Source organism: Cetorhinus maximus, chromosome 14 (assembly GCF_964194155.1).
Source record: "Cetorhinus maximus chromosome 14, sCetMax3.hap1.1, whole genome shotgun sequence".
Lineage (NCBI taxonomy): Eukaryota > Metazoa > Chordata > Chondrichthyes > Lamniformes > Cetorhinidae > Cetorhinus > Cetorhinus maximus.
Window position 1 is genome coordinate 58,751,231 of NC_135892.1, and position 18,959 is coordinate 58,770,189.

At 40.9% G+C, this 18,959-nt stretch overlaps 1 protein-coding gene across 4 annotated transcripts in view; it reads right to left on the minus strand.

Moving 5' to 3' along the window:
- sptbn1 (spectrin, beta, non-erythrocytic 1) overlaps positions 1-18,959 on the minus strand; it is a 278,283-nt gene that overhangs the window by 121,071 nt on the left and 138,253 nt on the right. The window contains exon 1 of one of the 4 annotated variants that reach the window (XM_078556984.1): positions 7,391-7,862. The exons of the other annotated variants lie outside the window; for them this stretch is intronic. Within the exon in view, the coding sequence (XP_078413110.1) occupies positions 7,391-7,499 (109 nt within the window). The 5' untranslated portion in view covers positions 7,500-7,862. Of the gene's footprint in view, positions 1-7,390; positions 7,863-18,959 lie in introns of those variants that run through there. 4 annotated transcript variants of the gene reach the window in all.

Genomic DNA, 18,959 nt, shown 5'->3' on the forward strand with positions numbered 1-18,959 from the left:
TTCACACTTTTCAGGGTTAAATTCCATCTGTCACTTATCTGCCCATCCCGTCTATATCTTCCTGTAGCCCAAGACACTCAACCTCACTGTCAACCACCCAGCCAATCTTTGCGTCATCTGCAAACTTACTAATCCTCCCCCCCACATAGTCACCTACATCGTTTATATAAATGACGAATAATAGGGGACCCAGCACAGATCCCTGTGGTACACCACTGGACCACTGGCTTCCAGTCGCTAAAGCATCCTTCTGTCATCACCCTCTGTCCCCTACAACTAAGCCAATTTTGAATCCACCTCATCAAATTACCCTGTGTCCCATGTGCATTTGCCTTCTTTATAAGTCTCCCACGTGGGACCTTGTCAAACTTCTCATGACCACTAGACATCTCTGCGGGATTTTCCACACTCGCCCGCCACCGGGATCTTCCAGTCCCGCTGCAAGTCAATGGACTTCTGGCTGGGGCGCCGCCTCACCTGTGGCGGGTCTTGCTCGCAACAGGGCCAGAAAATCCTGGCCCTCATAGCACTTTACTGTCAATGAAGTACTTTTCTTCAAGGTGTAGTTACTGTTGTAATATAGGAAATGCAGCAGTCAACTGTGAGCACAACAAACTCCCACAAAAAGCAATGTGATAATGACCAGAAAATCTGTTTTTGTGATGTTGAATGAGGGATAAATTTTGGCCAGCGCACTAAGCTAACCTGCCTGCTCCTCTTCAAAATGGCATGGGATTTTTAGATCCACTGCAGAGGGCAGGCAGGAACTCAGTTTAACATCTCATCTGAAAGATGGCACTTCCAACAGTGGAGCACTCCTTTGGTACTGCACTAGAATGTAAGCCTTGATTTTTGTCCTCAAATCCAGTAGTGGGACCTGAACCTGGAACCTGTGACTCAGAGAGCTGAGCCATAGCTGACTTGGTTACAAGTTTGTCAATCATTTGGGACAATCATGCTGAGAACTAGAGGTTGCATGCCTCTTACATAAGAAGGTGATTTTACAAAGAATTTAAAGCACAGAAACAGGTAATTTGGCTCAACTCCCTGCTTATATTTAACACTTCACAGGAGCCTCTCCCACCCTACATCATCTCACCCTCCCAGCAAATCCTTCTACTCCTTTCTCCCTCATGTACTTAACCAGCTTCCCCTTAAATGCATTTATGTGATTTGTCTTCTTGTCTCATCCTCATGTGGTAGCAAGCTCTACATTATAACCATTCTCTGGGTAAAGAAGTTACTTCTGAATTATTTATTGGATTTATTAGTGACCATCTTATATTTATATCCCCAGTTTTTAAATCCCCTCAAGTAGGCGCATTTTCTCTATGTCTATCTTATCAACCCTTTCATAATTTTAAACACTTCTATCAAGTCACACCTCAGCCTTTACTTTCACAGAGAAAAGAGCCCCAACCAGCTGTCTTTCCTGATAAGTATAACCACTCAGTTCTGATATCATCCCCGGTAAATCTGTTTTGCAGCTTCTCCTGTGCCTCCAACCATTGTATAATGTCAAGATCAGAACTATTAACAGTACTCCAGTTGTGGTCTAACTAAAGATCTATACTAAAGTTTGACATAACAGGCCAAATTTCCATTCCAGATCAGAGACTGGACGTACAACTGAAGATGCACATTGGGTCCCCAAGGATGTACTGAGGTGCGGACCTATGTGGGAACTGCCCAGGAAGTTTCAATTTCTGATGGACTATTCCCCTGTTCCCCAGAGCCCTCTGTGCATAACTCTGACTCTGAGTTAAAGTCATAGACTTCAGGCAGTTCTGCGGTATCTACCTGGGTTATCCAGGAAATGTTTGACATTAAAACATAGTATAACAACTGAACTACACAACTGACAACCCAATCTCCCCGGCCACTCTCTCAATCACCTGACTCACCCATGATCTTTCACCCGAGTACATACACCCCGACAACCACCCCCACCCCGACCACTTACGCGCCCACCTAGCCACTTCACCCACCAACCCACCTACCCAATTATCCACGGACCCAGTCACACAAATTCATCCACAACCATTTATTCAGCCATTCATTAATATTAAGACTGGACCTTTAAACTTGCCATACAGCAGCTAGTGCCATAAAAAGAGATAATGTCGTGTCTTCCCTCGATACTACTCTGCTCTGATGGTGTTCCCTGAGGGATGCTGCACATTTCTGTGTAAGCCAGGACTGGAAGACCCCAGAAGAAATGCATCAAATTATGCGAATTTCCAAGCTTGGTGGCAATCCAGCCATCATTGCCGCTGTTCGGAAGATCCAGGCCAACATTTCTGTTTTTCAATTCTATTCCATTCCCTGATACACAAAACAATTTTTATGACCTTGTTGACATATGTTGCTACTTTATGGATTTGTATATCTGTACTCCCAATCCATTTGCTCCCCTAACTCATTTCGACCTTTGTAAAGTATTTTTTTAAGATTCCCCTTTAAAGACAGTGAGTAAATGTGACATTTTCTGCTCTAAGCTGTTATTGACCCAGAGTTTTAATAATAATTAGAAAATTGCTTGGGAAAGAGGAATATTAAAGACAGTAGGCGAGTGGGAGAAGACTAGGTGACTCAAATTAAGGCAAATGCTCGAGCAGATTTGTTGGGGCTGAATGGTCTATTTCTGAGATGTAACGTTCTGGTTTCAGAGCACCAAGCTCAACTGCCTGAAATGCACAGAAATCTTGACTGACAAAAATCTCTGATCTCTGCAAATAAAAGTTAATAGCACAAATGCCATCAGATTAATGTGGTCAATGCCAGTGGCCTAAGATTGATTCCCCGCTCAAAACTTATTTCAAAATCTTCAGGTCACAAGAATTTAATGATTTAGAAAACACCGATAGTTTTAACAAGATGTATCTTTTGCAGTTATTGAGAAATTTGAGAGTGACATGGTGTTTTTTTATCCTTCCTTTTTAAAATATTCCATAGAATTTATGTGGAATAAATGGATTCCTCTTCCTCCTCCTCTTCCAGATTAAAGTCCTTCTAAACAATTATTTTCTGCTGTACTTCCTGTATGGAGCTGGTCCCAGTTCAGTTATAAGTTCCATTCATAATTTTATCTGAACTCAACAGAACATTGTCTCATCTTGGATTTCCAACTCTCACGCCAGCTTGATATAACAGTAGCACCCTATTATCTCGAGTTAGAAGATGTGGGTTGAGACCTACTCCAGGATTTGAGGACTCAATCTAGGCGGTCACTTTTGTGCAGTACAAAAAGAGAATTCTGCATTGTCAGAGATATTGCTTTTGAGATAAGAGACTAAACCAAGCCTGCCCCCAAATGCACATAAAGGATCCCATGGCACGGAGAAGAGGAGTTCTCCTGGTGTCATGGCCAATACTTATCCTTCAACAAAACAAGCGGTCATCTATCTCATTTGCTATTTGTGGGGCCTTTGCTATGCATGCCCCACATAATAAACGGTGACTATCCAAAAGTAATTAATTGATTGCGCCACATTTTGGGAGGCGAAGCTGTGAAATACACAATTTCTTTCCTGTAGTCACTTCAGGTAAGGGGAGTGCAAGTGTGAGCAAAAAGTGAGAGTATAAGAATGCAAGAACACAAAAATGAGGGGCAGAGGAAGAGGGATAAGGACAGTTCAGGGGAGAGGAACGGAGAAAGCGTACTTGGTGTCTCCGATAGCATATGGTTGAGCCATTAGAATAAAGATTTTTAAGCACGGCAAGTGCCACACAGCTCACTGCATCCATGCTCATTATAAAAGAACTATGCGCATATTCCCATTCTATCCTTTCTCCATATACTTATAAATTGTTTTTTTTCCATATCCTCATTTACTTCTCTTTGAAATGCTATTATGGATTTTGTTCTCATTACTGCTTGTGTCAAGGCATGCCATGTCCTAACAACTTACTATGAAGAAGTATTTTTCTGATCTCTTCCTTTATCCTTTTGGAGATAATCTTAAATTTGTGCCCTCCAGTTAGCAACTTATTTGGGTGGAAATTAGGAGCTGACTATTTACCTCATCAAAAACTCTCAATTTTGAACATCTCAGTCAGATCTCTTCAATCTTAGATGATGCTTCCAGAACAGCAGCCTAATCAAGAGTCATACGGAGTCGAAACGTTAACTCTGTCTTCCTCTCCACAGATGCTGTCAGACCTGCTGAGTTTTTCCAGCAATTTTTGTTTTAGTTTCAGGTTTCCAGCATCCGCAGTATTTTGCTTTTAGCCTAATCAATGATTTGTATAGATTTAGCATTATCTCATTGATTTAGTACTCTATGTACCCATTTACAAAATTTAGGTTCCCACATTTTTAAAAGTTTACTTTATCAATATTTCAGCCCACTTTTAAAGATCCATATATCTGAATCTTTAAGTCTTAGTCTGTAATATACTCAGGATGAGAAAAGCCCTTGTTGTTGTACACACATGACAGCTTCTTACTGCTCTCATCCTTGTAATATCACCTTTCCTTCAATCTCACCTCCTAGAAGTGGCAAAATTCAATTAACCTCTTTCAAAAATTCCTGTTTGACCCCTTAAAGATGATCGGACAAGCCCAAGGATGCTGTAACTTGTTAGTTGTTTCCCAAAATATTTTTTCTTTCTGCTGTGATCCTGTAATTTTCCAAGTATGCACCTACATTTTCTTAAATGACTGGAAGGAGTCAATCCTCACTATCAACTCTGCAACCATGTTCCACAAATCAATCAGCTGAGCAAAATCAAGCTTCCTTACACTGAACTGGATTCCTTGCTTTCTCAATTTAATTAGTCGGTCTCTAGTTCTTTTTGGCCATATTGCTGCAAACAATTTATCCACTTGTGTATTATTGATTCCGGTAATAACTTCAATGGTCTGAAACAGATCCCTTCTTAGCCTATTAATCACTATTGAATCCAAAACCATAGCACAATATCTATCTCCATAAACTCAATGTGCTAGGGTGGGGTGGAGGGCAGGCATTCAGGCTTGTGTTCTTTGCAATATCTTCTTTGGAGCCAACATAGTCCTCATTATGGGGGCCAAAAATGGTACACGGTTCTCAAAGTCGGGTCTTCCCAAGACTTACTAAGCTACTATTGTAGCCTGAACAATGCAGGCATGACATCCCAGGGCCCTGTTTGCTTTGGCCGCAGCTGCTCAACAGGAGTTTGAACCTTCATAGAATGGTCAACACCATTCTTAAGTCTCCCTTCCCGTTATCTTTAAGCTGCCCACAAATGTTACATTTGATACTTAAAAGAACACCCAGCTACAAAGACAGACATCTGACAAGCTTGGGTTCACTTCCTCAAATTATTTATATCCAGTGGTAATCTATAATTTATTTCCTTTTCTAACGTCTTTACTACAAAATATATATATTTTTGTTGCCCATCCCTTATTGCTCTTGAACTGAGCAACCTGATAGGCCATTTCAGAGGGCAGTTAAGAGTCAGCCACATCGCTGTGGATCTGGAGTAACATATAGGCCAGACCGGGTAAGGATGGGTGATTTCCTTCCCTAAAGGGTATTAGTGAACCACGTGGGTTTTTTACGACAATCGATGATAGTTTCATGGTCACTACTAACTTTATATTCCATATTTTTACTAATTGAATTTAAATACCACCAGCTGCCATGGTGGGATTTGAACCAGTGTCCCAGAGCATCATCCTGGGCTTCTGGATTACTAGCCCAGTAAAATGCATGAATGTAATAACTGCACTATTTATCCCCTGCTCCAATTTGTTAATAAATGCAAAAGGAGGGGATACATCATTGAACCCTTGGGCATATGAAGCATGATATTATATGTGATGTGTTAAAACAATCTTTTGGAAATCCAAGTAGTTTTTTATTTACCAAGTCACCCCAATTTGCCATTCCAGTGACTTCTTCAAAAAGAAAGATGTTTATCAAAAATAACTTGTTTTCTGAACCATATCGAGCATCCCCTATCAAGGCTAAGCTTTGCATGTAACCTGCTCCTCTACTCCTTCTGAGATTTTAGTGTATATATTGCCTCTACTTGTTCTTCCTCCAAAAATGTATCATCTCACGTTTCTTCATATTAAATTTCACCTTACATCAATTTTCCCAGCCTACTCTCCTATCTCTGCCCTTTTGTAGTCACTTATAATACTCTTTGCAGTTAGTGACACTCCCTATTTTTCTGTCAACTGCAAACATTGTTACTGTACCCATTCAGATCATATATACTTTATAGTATTACTCACAAACTACCCTTCCTGTTGTATGCAGCCCTATAAAATAAATCAGACAGGTCTCAGTAGAGGTCACGGATTGAACTAAAGACCTCTCTGAATGGTATAGCTCAGTAGAACAGTGCCACGTGCCATCAAGAGAAGCAGAGATTCAGATCGATTTATTAGCTGGTAGTATAAATGCAATTAACAAATATCATACCAATACTTCCCTTAAAAAATGCATATCCTACTGTATGCTCTTGAAAACTATAAAACATTACATTTATTTTTAATGATTTTTCATCTCCAAGTAATAGCAACAGAAACACCCAGCTGAGATCAGTCCATTTACCAGAGTTCACAGAAACCCCCTGGGACATTCCTGGTCAGCAAGGTTTGGCTAATCAGTGGTTAAACTCATGGAGCTATCAGGGAAATGGTTGAGACCATTTTTACAGCTGGAGCAGACACATGATGGTCTAGCTGGTTGCTCAAATTTTAAATAATTAGAAAGCAGTTTTTTTTCAGTTAATAAAACATTAGCCTTGCAAACATAATGCCAATGAAGCATCTTATAGTTAGCTACTAAATTATGTTTATTGAGAAATATTTCCTTTCTCCCAGCAAAATAAATCAAAACTACAAAAAGAAAAAGAAAAGCTCCTTTCGCCATTTCAAGCTCAAAGGCATAATTGTCAGGAACACAATTATCATGGCTTCAGTCCCCTGTTTATAATTTATGTGCCAGTGTTAAATATTTCAAAGCGTTGCTGAAGAACAAGGGAGTCCTTTCACAGTCTGAAACAGAGAGCAAAGCTTTGTTCCTGCAAGATTAAATGGCATAACAAAATTTGGGAATTCCACAAGAGATCTAAAAAAGGACCACTCCCTCTTTTCTTCCTCTATTGTTCTCAATAGCTCAGCTACCAAAATGCCCTGTTATCTCATTTAAGGCTAAATTATCTGATCACTCTGAATCTAGAAGGTTGCTTTCAGTCTGGCTTTTGCTTTTAAAATTGTAACTTATTAGCATCCTTTAGCTCTTTCCCACCAGGTACCAATTTCTTAATAAAAATACTTTAAAAGGAAAATTAGCTGGAAAAAATTATAGCACCACATGGTTACTGCACCTGCTAACTGGAGTTCACAGGGATCTTAGCAACAGTAGTAACAATGGCTTGGCATTCTTACCTTGAAGCTGCTTGAATCTTCCTTCCAGCTGATTATAATTGTATGGCATCTGAGCAGGAAAGCCAGCAGATAATGGTCCTGACATGCTAGATGCCCTCTGTATTTCCATTTGGTAGCAATAAATTGAAGGGCAATACAGTAAAAACAGAAGGAAAGTAATCCTTCCGTAAACTCAGACAGCCACAGAACCCCAACAGAAAAGGCTGGCTGCTCACCGTTCGCGTAACTATCCTACAAGCAAGCTTCTTAAATAAACAAAAATCCAGCACGCTTCATTCCGTGTAGGTTGATGGTTTAAAAAGGCATCAGCCTTGGATCAGCATCACATTGTTTTTTGACTGTCCGGTCCGCTAGTCGCCAGACAATTTTACCAGCAGCTTTAAAATTTCAAAGGAAGTGAACGACTCAACGGCACACCCACTAAGCACAAGCCAGCAGCTAATCTTCCTTCTTTCTGAAGCCAGTAAGCACACCTTCACATTACTCCAGTCTGCAGTGTAATTTAAGCAGTAGGCAGTCACAGTTTGAATGATGTCACTATTAACATAAGAGTAGCAAGGAGTGGGAATGTACCACTTGCAAAAAAATAAAGAGGGGTTTACAAAAGGTCAGCAACAGTTAAAAAATAAGTAACTGTTAGAAAAACAGTTGCTCTTTGTGCACATACGAAATTAAATAAAACTTTCAAGTTTATTTTTTAAAATGTTTCTACAAAAATAAACAATAAAGTGCTTCCTGAGGTGGTCCCTCCTTAAAACTGGGAGAATTACAATCATTTAAGTTCCTCGTAACAGGAAAGTCTCAGATTTCCATCACATGGGAAGGAGGAAGAATTTCCTTTACTTAGCTAAGGCAAATTGCATTCCACACACAAAAAACAATATTGGAAAGGTGTCAACGCTACTCTTAAACTTATAGGTTAATTTAAAAATGGGATTACACATCAGTTTCATGTGTTGCTACTGAAAATTGATAAATTCTTGGACTTTAAAATACTGAGTTATTTAAAGTCTTTAAAAACAAAGCAGTGCTGTCAAACTTGTTTTAGTTTTTTTTGAGACTTTATGCAAAACGCGGCTGTGTGTAAATCATAAATGGCAGAATGGAATGGTTAGCACTCTTTACCATGATCATGAATAGCAACTTGAGGAAACAGTATATTCAAAACTCTTAAGGCCCAAACAAAATAAAGGAACGTTCATTTGTCCCTTCTGCACAGATTTATTCCCTGCTTCTCTTTACACAGTAATCCCGTTTCCCAGCCGTGTTATTTTTGGACCCACCCATCCTACCTCCAGGAAAAACAATCTATTGATGTTTTTGTGTACAATGACAGGAATGTGAACAGAAAACAATAATAAAACACAGCATTTATGAAATAATTTTTAAAATTCTATCTTGGGATCTGGGTGTCACTGACAAGGCCACCATTTGATGCCCATCTCGCCTTCTAGAGCTGCTGCAGTCCATCTGGTGCGGGTAGGCCCACAGTACTGCTGGGAAAGGAACTCCAGGATTTTGATCCTGTAACAGTGAGGGAATGGCAATATAGCTCCGAGTCAGGATGGTGTGTGGCTTGAGGGGAACTTGCAGGTGCTGGTGTTCCCATGCATCTGTTACCCTTGACCTTCTAGGTGGTAGATGTCGCAGGTTTGCAAGATGCTGTTGGAGGAGCCTTGGTGAGTTGCTGCAATGCATCTTGTATGTAGCACATAATAGTGCCACTGTACATAGGTGATGAAGGGAGTGAATGCTTATTGTGGTGGATGGGGTGCTAATCAAGTCAGCTGCTTTGGCCTGGATGAGATCAAAGTTCTTGAATGTTTTTGAAGCTGCATTTATTCAGGCAAGTGGAGACCATTCCATCACATTCCTGATGTGTGCCTTGTAGATGGTGGACAGGTTTTCGGGGAGTCAGGAGGTGAGTTACTCACCACAGAATACCCAGCCTCTGACTTGCTCTTGTAGGCACAGTATTGATATGGCTGGTTCAGTTCAGTTTCTGGTCAATAGTAACCCCCAAGATGTTGATATGGAGGATTCAGCAATGCTGATAGTATTGAACGTCAAGGGGAGATGATTAGAATCTCTCTTGTTAGAGTAAGTCATTGCCTGGCACTTGTATGGTGTGAATGTTACTTGCCGCTCATCAGCCCAAGCCTAAACGTCTTGCTCCATATGGACATGGACTGCTCCATATCTGAGGAGTTGTGAATGGTACTGAACATTTGTGCAATCAGCAGCAAACATCCCCAACTTCTGAACTTATGGTGGAGGAAAGATCATTGATAAAGCAGCTGAAGATGCTGAGGAACTCCTGTAGCCATGACCTAGGACTATGATGATTGGCCTCCAACAGCCACAACCATCCTCCTTTGTGCCCAGTGTGACTCCAACCAGTGGAGAGGTTTTCCCTTCCTTTCCATGGACTTCAATTTTGCCAAGGCTCCTTGATGCCACACTCGGTCAAATGCTGCCTTGATGTCAAGAGCAGTTGCTCTCACCGCCCCTTGAGTTCAGCTCTTTTGTCCATGTTTGGGCCAAGGCTGTAATGAGGTCAGGAGCTGAGTGGTGCTGGCAGAGGCCAAACTGGGCAGGTTATTGCTGTGTAAGTGCTGCTTGATAGCACTGTTGACGACACTTTCCATCACTTTGCTGATGGAGCAATAATTGGTCAGAGTGGATTTATCCTGTTTTTTAAGACAATTTTCCATATTGTAGGGTAGATGTCAGGATTATAGATGTATCGCAACAGCTCGGCTAGGGGCACAGCTAGTTCTGTGGTACAAATCGCCAGAATTGTCAGGATGTTGTCAGGGCCCATAGCCTTGCAGTATCCATTGCTTTTAGCCATTTCTTGATATCACGTGGACTGAATTGAATTGGCTGAAGGTTGGCACCTTAGGCTGAGACAGAGATGGATCATCCACTTAGCTATCTAGCTGAAGATGGTTGCAAATGCTTCAGCCTTGTCTTTTGCACTGATGTGCTGCCTCCCCTGGACCACCCCAACCCCCCTGCAATTATAGTGGATGGGAGTATTTGTGGAGTCTCCTCCTCCTCCTGTCAGTTGTTCCACTCACGACTGGATGTGGCAGAACTGCAGAGCTTTGATCTGATCTGTTCATTGTGAGATTGCCTAGCTCTATCGTATGCTGCTTCATTGGTTTGGCATGCAATTAGTCCTGTATTGTAGCTTCACACCTCATTTTTAAGTATGCCTGGTGCTGCTCTCCTGCACTCCTCATTGAACCAGGGTTGATCCCTTGACTTGATGGTAAAGGTAGAATGAGGGATATACCAGGCCTTGAGATTACAAATTATGGTTGAATACAATTTTGCTGCTGCTGATGGCCCATAGCACCTCATGGATCAATTCAGAGCTGCCAGGTCTGTTGTGAATATGCCCTATTTAGCACAGTGGTAGTGCCACACAGCACAATGGAGGGTATGTCTTCAGTGATTATGCAGTGATCACGCCTATCTATACGGTCATGGACAAATGCATCTGCGAGATATAGATTGGTGAGGACAACGTCCAGTAGCTTTCTCCTCATGTTAGTTCCCTCACCACCTTTTGCAGGCTCAGTCGAACAGATATATCCTTCAGGACTTGACCAGCAGTGGTGCTACTGAGCTACACTTGGTGATGGATGTCAAAGGCCCCACCCAGAGCACATTGTGCTCTTAACACCACTTGGAGGAAGCACTGGGGGTGGCATGTTATCAAGGCTTAAGTTGTTGTTGTCTTACACCAGTCCACTAACATTTTAAAAATATTGCCTTTTTTCAAGGAACTGGAAAGGTTCAGTTGCCTTTCACATCTGGGATCTGGGTTGAAACTATGAGAGGAGAATCTTATATCTCTGTGGTACAAAAGTCCCATGGAAAATTGGTTCTGGTCAGCTTCCATCCAATCCCTTGTGGTATGGGCATAACACAAAACTATTCCTAAATAGAAACTAATTGTACACCTTACTGAGGAATTGGCTTCATGCAATGTGAAAGCAATACCCTTCCCACTGGCTCTTGAAACATGGGATTTACATGGCAGGCTTGAAGAGAAATTTCGGACTATTGAGATTCAATGAAACCAGTTGCCAGGAAGACTGGCCTTTAGAATGGATCTTGCACAATACTGAAGTAGATAGAGAAATCACAGGGTGACTGGTGAGAGAAATGGAAAATGTGACCTTGACACAACAGGGCATGTGCTTCTGAATTGGGACTATGGCACATTGCTGAGGCACAATAGAAAATACTTTAAATCCAATCCAGAAGTGTTGTAAAAGGGTTAACATTAACACCTCTCATCCCATTAAGGACAAAAATTCTCACACAAAAATGTATCCTCATTTTAAAAGGTTCAAACTCAAACAGAGTATAACTAATCACATCTGATACAGCAATTAACAATCTGAATAAAATTAGGTAAATAAAAGTGAATTACCAGCTTTGCACCTTAAGGAACCTTTTTTTAAGACTAAATATTTGACGCATAAAGAAAAAATTTCTTTCACACCCTCAGGACATTCCAAAGTGCTCCACAAACAAGTATATCTTATTTTAGAAAGTGTTAGGAACTAGAAGTAGTTAAATTAAGTTATATTTGTATTTGTGGGTGTTAGGACTGAGTTTTAGCTTTAAGTCTAAGTTTGATTTGTGTTTCTGTATTGGTGTGTTAAGAAAGGGGGAATCTTGAGTTTTAGTTTCACTTTAAAAGATGCCTGCATTTTAATTAGGTTTTACGACTCTTGGAGGGGAGTTAAAATAAACACAAGGTAGGAAAAAACTGTGCTGTTGCCTAGAAATAGGAGGCCCACACGGACAGAGAAACCAAAAGCTGTTCAAGTTTAGTTGGATTATGCTCTGAAGTCGAAAGGAGCTATCAGAAGCAGCATAGGAGAGGGACAGATAGCATGTCCCAAACTAAAGAAGAAACCCAAAGCCACGGAGTGAGACTGAAAGGAGGAGTCCCAATAGGACCTTTTAGTCGAAGGGTGAAAAGGAATCTGGCAAAGGCCCTGTTAAGTGAAGCTAATAGCAAGCAACAGAGAGAAATGCTCCAAGCTTAAACAGGGAAAGCTGCAGGACGCAGACTTTGAAGCAAAATAGGCTTGCAAGAAGCCAGAAGGTCTAAGGAGACAGCCGAAGGTCTGTAACTCTTTACTATGGGCATGTGAAGCAGTGGTGTTCTGTTGGCACGGCTGAGCATTTGAGATAGAGTGCGTGGAAGAAAGCTCAAGTGCAAGTGGAAATCCAGGGGAGAGGGACATCGGAAGGAGAGTTCGAAACCCTTGTGGAAGGCATCTGAGAGAAAGCATAGTTTGGGGGAAGATTCCAAAGTGGGCTCCAGAGTGTGAAAGAAGGAGTTCAGTGAGGCCGGTTGGCTCATGGTGTGACAAGCATCAGGGGGGAGTTGATGCGAGATCCGTAGTATCTGTTTGGGGTGGCATCTGTCAGTTGGTTTCAGAGTGTGGTGTGCCTGACCACAGGTTGCCTATTGGTTTACATGGATTGTGTACTTATTGGGAACATTAGAGTATAAGATAGAATTTGTAACTTGTGTTATCCTTACAAATCTGTATATATCTGTAAAGGTATAGGTGTGGGTGAAGGAGTATTATAATATAGTGCATCATTTCTTGTTTAATAAATGTTTTATTCTTTTGTTAAAAGTTCATCAGTTGACTCCTGTGGCTCTGTTCAGTGGCCACTCTCCACATTTCTAAACAAAAAATAAAAGTTAGGATCTATCAAGGATCTGACTTGTCCAGTAGTAACATCAGCTGGGATCATAACAAAAGTATAAAACATAGCAACCAATTTGCACACAACAAAATGGCCAGTTACTTCCTTTGCTTTGCTGATTTAAATTGAGAGATTAATGTTGTTGAGGAAGTGGGGAGAATACTTCTGTCCTAATAGTGTCTTGGAAACTTTTACATCTAAGCAAACAAACAGAAAAGTCCTTGGCTTAATGCTTCATATGGAAGACAGCTACAATGACATTGAAGCACACCTTCAGTACGGCACTCAAATGTTGGCAATGATTACCTGCTTAAAGCCTGGATTGACATTTGAGCTCTTGGCCTTCACATTCAGAAGCAAGGATGCTTTCACTGTGAATGGTGATACTATTTCATAAAGGAAGGATAAAAGAACTAGCACTTACATAGCATCTTTCACACCTTCAGAGTGTCTCAAAGCTGGCCTCAAACTTTAATGCAAGTACCCATAAGGTTCGGAATGCTTAAATAAAGCAAAATGGAAGAAGGGTGTAGACCTAGCTGTCATATTTGCCCTGTCGTATATGTAACAAATTGCTTCACCAAATCTCATGCACTTCTGTAAGGCTGCTTATGGAGCAGTAATGAGAGAGTAACAGAGGAATGCATCCGCATTCTCAAAGAAAGGAGAACGGTATGTTGTACTGGTAAGAGGAGGGGGAAAATAATGGCATTAATTAAAGCACATGCCAAAAAAATGTTGAAGTCTTTCAGCTTTTACATCAATATGGGATTTGTACTTTAATTTTTCTGACTATATTTGGAAACTCAAGGAATGTGGGGCATGGTATCCAATACTTATACAAACAGCTTGCTGAGCAATAAAGGGGCAATTTTAGCTTCTTAATATACAGGCATATAATGAAAGAGTTTGGCTATAATGGAAGTATTGGATTACCTCATGACAATTGATACTGGTTTTTCTTAAAATATAGCATTTTAATCCTTAAGTTACCAAAAATAACAGATAGCTGCAGCTTCTGTAGTATGCAAAACATAATCTATTTTTTCTCTTACTGACTGCCATCCCACATTAAAGTGCCAATTTTTGATTACTACCATCATGCAATAATAATTCTGGTTGATCACAAGGTCTTCATGTGCCTTCCTTCAAGGGCTCTTTACCCCTTTAATAAAAAATAATTCATTTATCTAACAGAAATAGAAAGGAAAGGAATAGCATGAATATTGGAAATTTGAAATTAAGTATAAACTCAGCATCTGAAAGAGAAAGATAGGAACTTTGAGGATTTAACATATCAGCATTTTGGTACACGATTAACATTTAATGTTTTCACTTCACAAGTTCTTCTGTGAGAGATCTTTTTAAGCTATTAAGTATGAGTTGTGCACTTGATGAAGGGTCATCGACCCAATATGTTAACTGTTTCTCTCTCCACAGCTCTGCCAGACCTGCTGAGTATTCCCAGCACTTTCTGTTTTACGAATGACTTAATTTACAAGTTAGATTTAAACTAAAGAGAAAAACAAATTAATCATCCAATCTAGACAATTAGGCTTATAAATTCAATTTAGGGTGGCCATTTTAGATATAAAATGAGCTCCATAGTGGGCCTCCAAAATAAAATTTTCCTGAACACAGGCAGCATTAGGTTGGCTACATTCTAGATAACCAGATCAACATCTAGTCTAACCAAGCAGTCCTTCAAGGGGCATCCATGCTACCATTAAAAAGGTAGTCTTAAAAAATACTTACTTGAACGTGGAGCTGGGAGGTGCAAGAGTGCTCTTTCTACCTTCACATTAAAGAAATAGACTGCCATCAGCCGCCACTCACTGCCTCCTCATTCCTGATCATTCTCTTCATTTTTTACAACCAAACTACATCTCTGGCAGTCATCCAAAATGGAATGGTCCTTGCTGGCGAGATATCTGGGGTTATCTTGCAACTTGCCGGTCTGATGTTAATGTGGTCCTAGGGACAACATGGAATGGGCCCTGAGCCTACCCATTTTGCCTCAGGGATCAAACTCTGAAGGTTGGCACAAACCACTTTCTTGGTTTATTACCCCCAAGATCAGCTTAGAATTTTCATTTTCTGGGAAACACCAAAAGTACACCTTTTGTTGAACCATGATTGCTAAGAAAACAATTCTATTCATTGAATGAAAGGCAGCAAGAAAGTGCCTTTGAAATATTGAAATACAACTAAACGAAAACCACTGTACAATAAGTCCTTGCTTAACGCTGACTCACTTGATTTACGTTTTCCTTTAACATCTTTCATAAAGTGGTGTCAGTATATCCTTTTAACATTGTCAGTTTCACTTTAACGTCGTTTGCTACAGGCTTGCTCTTCTGTGGCCTGCCTGCTCACAAAACCTTTCCCCTCAGCATTTCCACTCTTGCCTTCAGTCCCTCTTCCCCTCTGCAATGCCACCCATGGCTCCCGGCATTGCTTCCTGTCCTGGCTCTCCAGCCTCCCCTACTGAGCCTTACTCCCCGGCCTCGCCTCTCCTCCCCAGCCTCCTACATTACTGCCTGCTCCTCCTAGACTACCTGATGGTCACCCACTCCCTCTGCCTGCACTCTCATAGCCTGCGGTGTAACCACCTCCCCAAATGTGCTATCATGATTGTGCCACAGTGACTCCAGCTGTTGCTCGAGTTCTGAAACCCAGAGCTCAAGTTTCTGCAGCTGGTAACACTCCCTGCACACGTGGTCATCTAGGCCATGAGAAGCGTCCACAACTTGCCGCATGTCACATGATGCTCAGTCCATGCATCCTAGTTGCCCTGCCATGCTGTAACTTTATTTTGCCGTACACACTATTTATTATAAACCGGAGACTAGAAGGTAGAAAGTAGAATTACCTACCAATCAGCTCCTTTTCCATGCCAACAACACTTTTTATTCCTGATGTCACATTTCGAACTCTGCCTGTACTTCACTCTCGTCGGCCACTTTTATGTACTGCTCAGCTCAGTCCTTCCTGCTGCTCTCCAGTTAGCTAATTACTTATTTTATTAAATGATTTTAAAAAAACTAATGCCTCTCCTCACTACCGTTTAATGTACTACTTTAAACCTAAGTAAAACAATAAACATTACCAGTTAAAAATAAAAAACTGTTGATTCACCAGCTTCTTACTTCCCTTCTGCTTGTGTCTCTCTAAAGTTTACCAATACTAATAAACCTTGCTACTATTAATACACCTTGTTAATACTTAATACACCTTGCTAGTGGTAATAAACTTTACTTAAAATTAGAATTTAAGACTCACCAGCTATTCACTTGCTACTTGTTATTAATATTTATTTAATATTTTAAACGTTTGTTGTTTAGATTCAGTCCCTAAGCAGCAATTCTCACCAGCCAATCAACTTATAACTTCCTGTAATGTCATGTTCCCTTTTTTTTAGGAACACAGCGCCCTCCTGGACCTTCCTCCCCAAAGCTAAGTGCTGTAGGCCTCGCTTCTAGGGCTTTATCTATCTGCTCTCTGCATCTCCCGCAGGTCTGCTCATTTTCGCCCGTCTCCCTGAAGGTAACTGCTGTAGGTCCAACTCTTCGGGCTTTATTTATCTGCTCACTAGTCTGTGTTTCTCCTGTAGGTCCGCTCCTCTTCGCCCTCCGTGGTGGGATTTGAACGCATGTCCCCAGAGTACTAGGCTGGGCTTCTGGATTACAAGTCCAGTGACATTATGTGGGGGGAAGATGCCATGGTGGTAAAGATGAAGCAGTAACTTGACTGAATAAGTCAATGAGTATAATCACAAAAACAGAACATTTCAGCAGATATGCTGCGACATCTAGGACTGAAATACTTTTCATTTGATGTTAGGTCTCTGAATTTAATTGCTTACTAGTTGGCTTCCTGTAGTACTGCTCGTGTTAAATGGAAAACTCCAGACATAGTTGGAAGTAGGTGATGATTGAAGCAAACACAGTTGGGTGGTTGTAATGGTACAGATAGAAAGCATTACACCGGTTGGGAAGGACTAACCTATTGGCAGGTGGGATTAGGACTTTGAGTCATTGGATATTGCTGGGTCCTGACGGAATGGTCCCGGCAAACAGGTAAGTGGTTAGGAGGAAGATCAGAGGGCATGGTGGTCATGGTAGAGGGAGGAATGCTCAAAGCTGAGTAAGCTCATTGTTTGTTTTTGGGGTCAAGTGAAGCACATTGGCCCTTCCTGGCCTACAAGGAAAACCAAAAATCCCATATCGCTGTGCCTCTTTTGCTTCTGCTTGCTGCCAGGCCAGGCCTGAGGTCAAAGTGGCAGATCAAGCTCAAATTATGTCACTGGAACACGATCTGTATATTTAAGGCAGGACCCTAATGTCTTCTGGCGGATGTAGCGCTTCCTTGATCAAAAGAGCAGTTTAAAATTCTTAACCATGGGAGGGCAGTGGGACCACAGCAAATAAGTCGCTACAGTCATTTTAACTGCCTACCTGCCCTGTTTCCATTGGGTGGACATTGTTGAAATCAGTCTTCTTTTTGCATCAATTTGAGCTCATTATGTAAGAACAATTTGAGTATAGCTTTCTTTCCCCCAACTGTTCTTGCTCTCAGTGAATGTTTATTGAAATTTTGCATACAGGCAGGCACAGGCCGAAGAACAAATTATGCACAACAGATGATGCACATGCAATTAGAACAGATGAGAGGAAATGAGAAAATGAATAAGCAGAGAAAACTATGTTAGGATAGAAAAGGAAAACTTTTCTATATTTCATCTAGACCGACCAACTATGGATTGATTCTACAGATTAAAAGCTGCACCTCTGCCCAGTTTTCAGAGAATAACTTACTTTTTCAGCAGTATAGTTCTGACATTTTGAAGAAACTCTAACAAAGCATAAGTGCTTTTGTATTGGTTTTAGTGGGGTATCACCATCCTCTGAAAGATGGGTCTCATTTAGCTAGTAGCAATTCCGAATAAAACTTGTCAAATGTGCTGATTCCGTGGCTGAAGATACATTTTTACTATGGCCAATGGCTACAGAGACTGGTTTTACTAGATATACACAGCTGCGGGCTTTAATGAATCTGGCAAGTTTATTTAGGGATTGCTGCCAGCCACGTGAGACATATGCATCAGGAGTTAGTGACCGTGCCACTAAATACTACTTAAAAACTTTGCTGGTTAATGTTTTACACCATGTGATTTGCATGCATGTTGCTACTTCAATAATATGAATGCTGGCAGAATTTCAAAGGCAAATGTAGAAAGTATGCATACCTTATAACTGCAGCATTCTTTCAAGCATTCAACATTTAACCTTGACAATGAGTGGTAGGGTAGTCCTTACAAGTGCCACTGCCTAGCCAAATCCAAAGTCCAGACCGACATACCAGGATAAGTTGCTGGTTGTCAATCAGGAGTAGAATCCCTACTTTGAGGCATTGAAGTCAGTTTCAAAATCTCACTATTATAATGGTTGAGATCTGCTAACTAGCACTCTGTAAACATAAAACCTTGCATATGGATTCCAAAATTTGGGGAAAAGATGCAATGTTGTATTTCATTTTCCTTCTCAACCCCTATTCTACCCACCAAATGCACCACAGCCTTTGCAAAACTGCCCCACCAAGAGATGCATGAATGGCCTGGTTAGATATCAGATGCCTCAAATTAAAAATTAACCATCATAGAATCATATCTTTCAAATCTCTTTTTACTCTTCTTTGGTTTCAGGAGAGAAGAACCTAGCTTCTCCAGTATATCCACATAAGTGCAATCCCTCATCCCAGAACCATTCTCGCAAATCTCTTCTGCATTTTCTCCAAAGCCTTCATGTCCTTTCTGAAG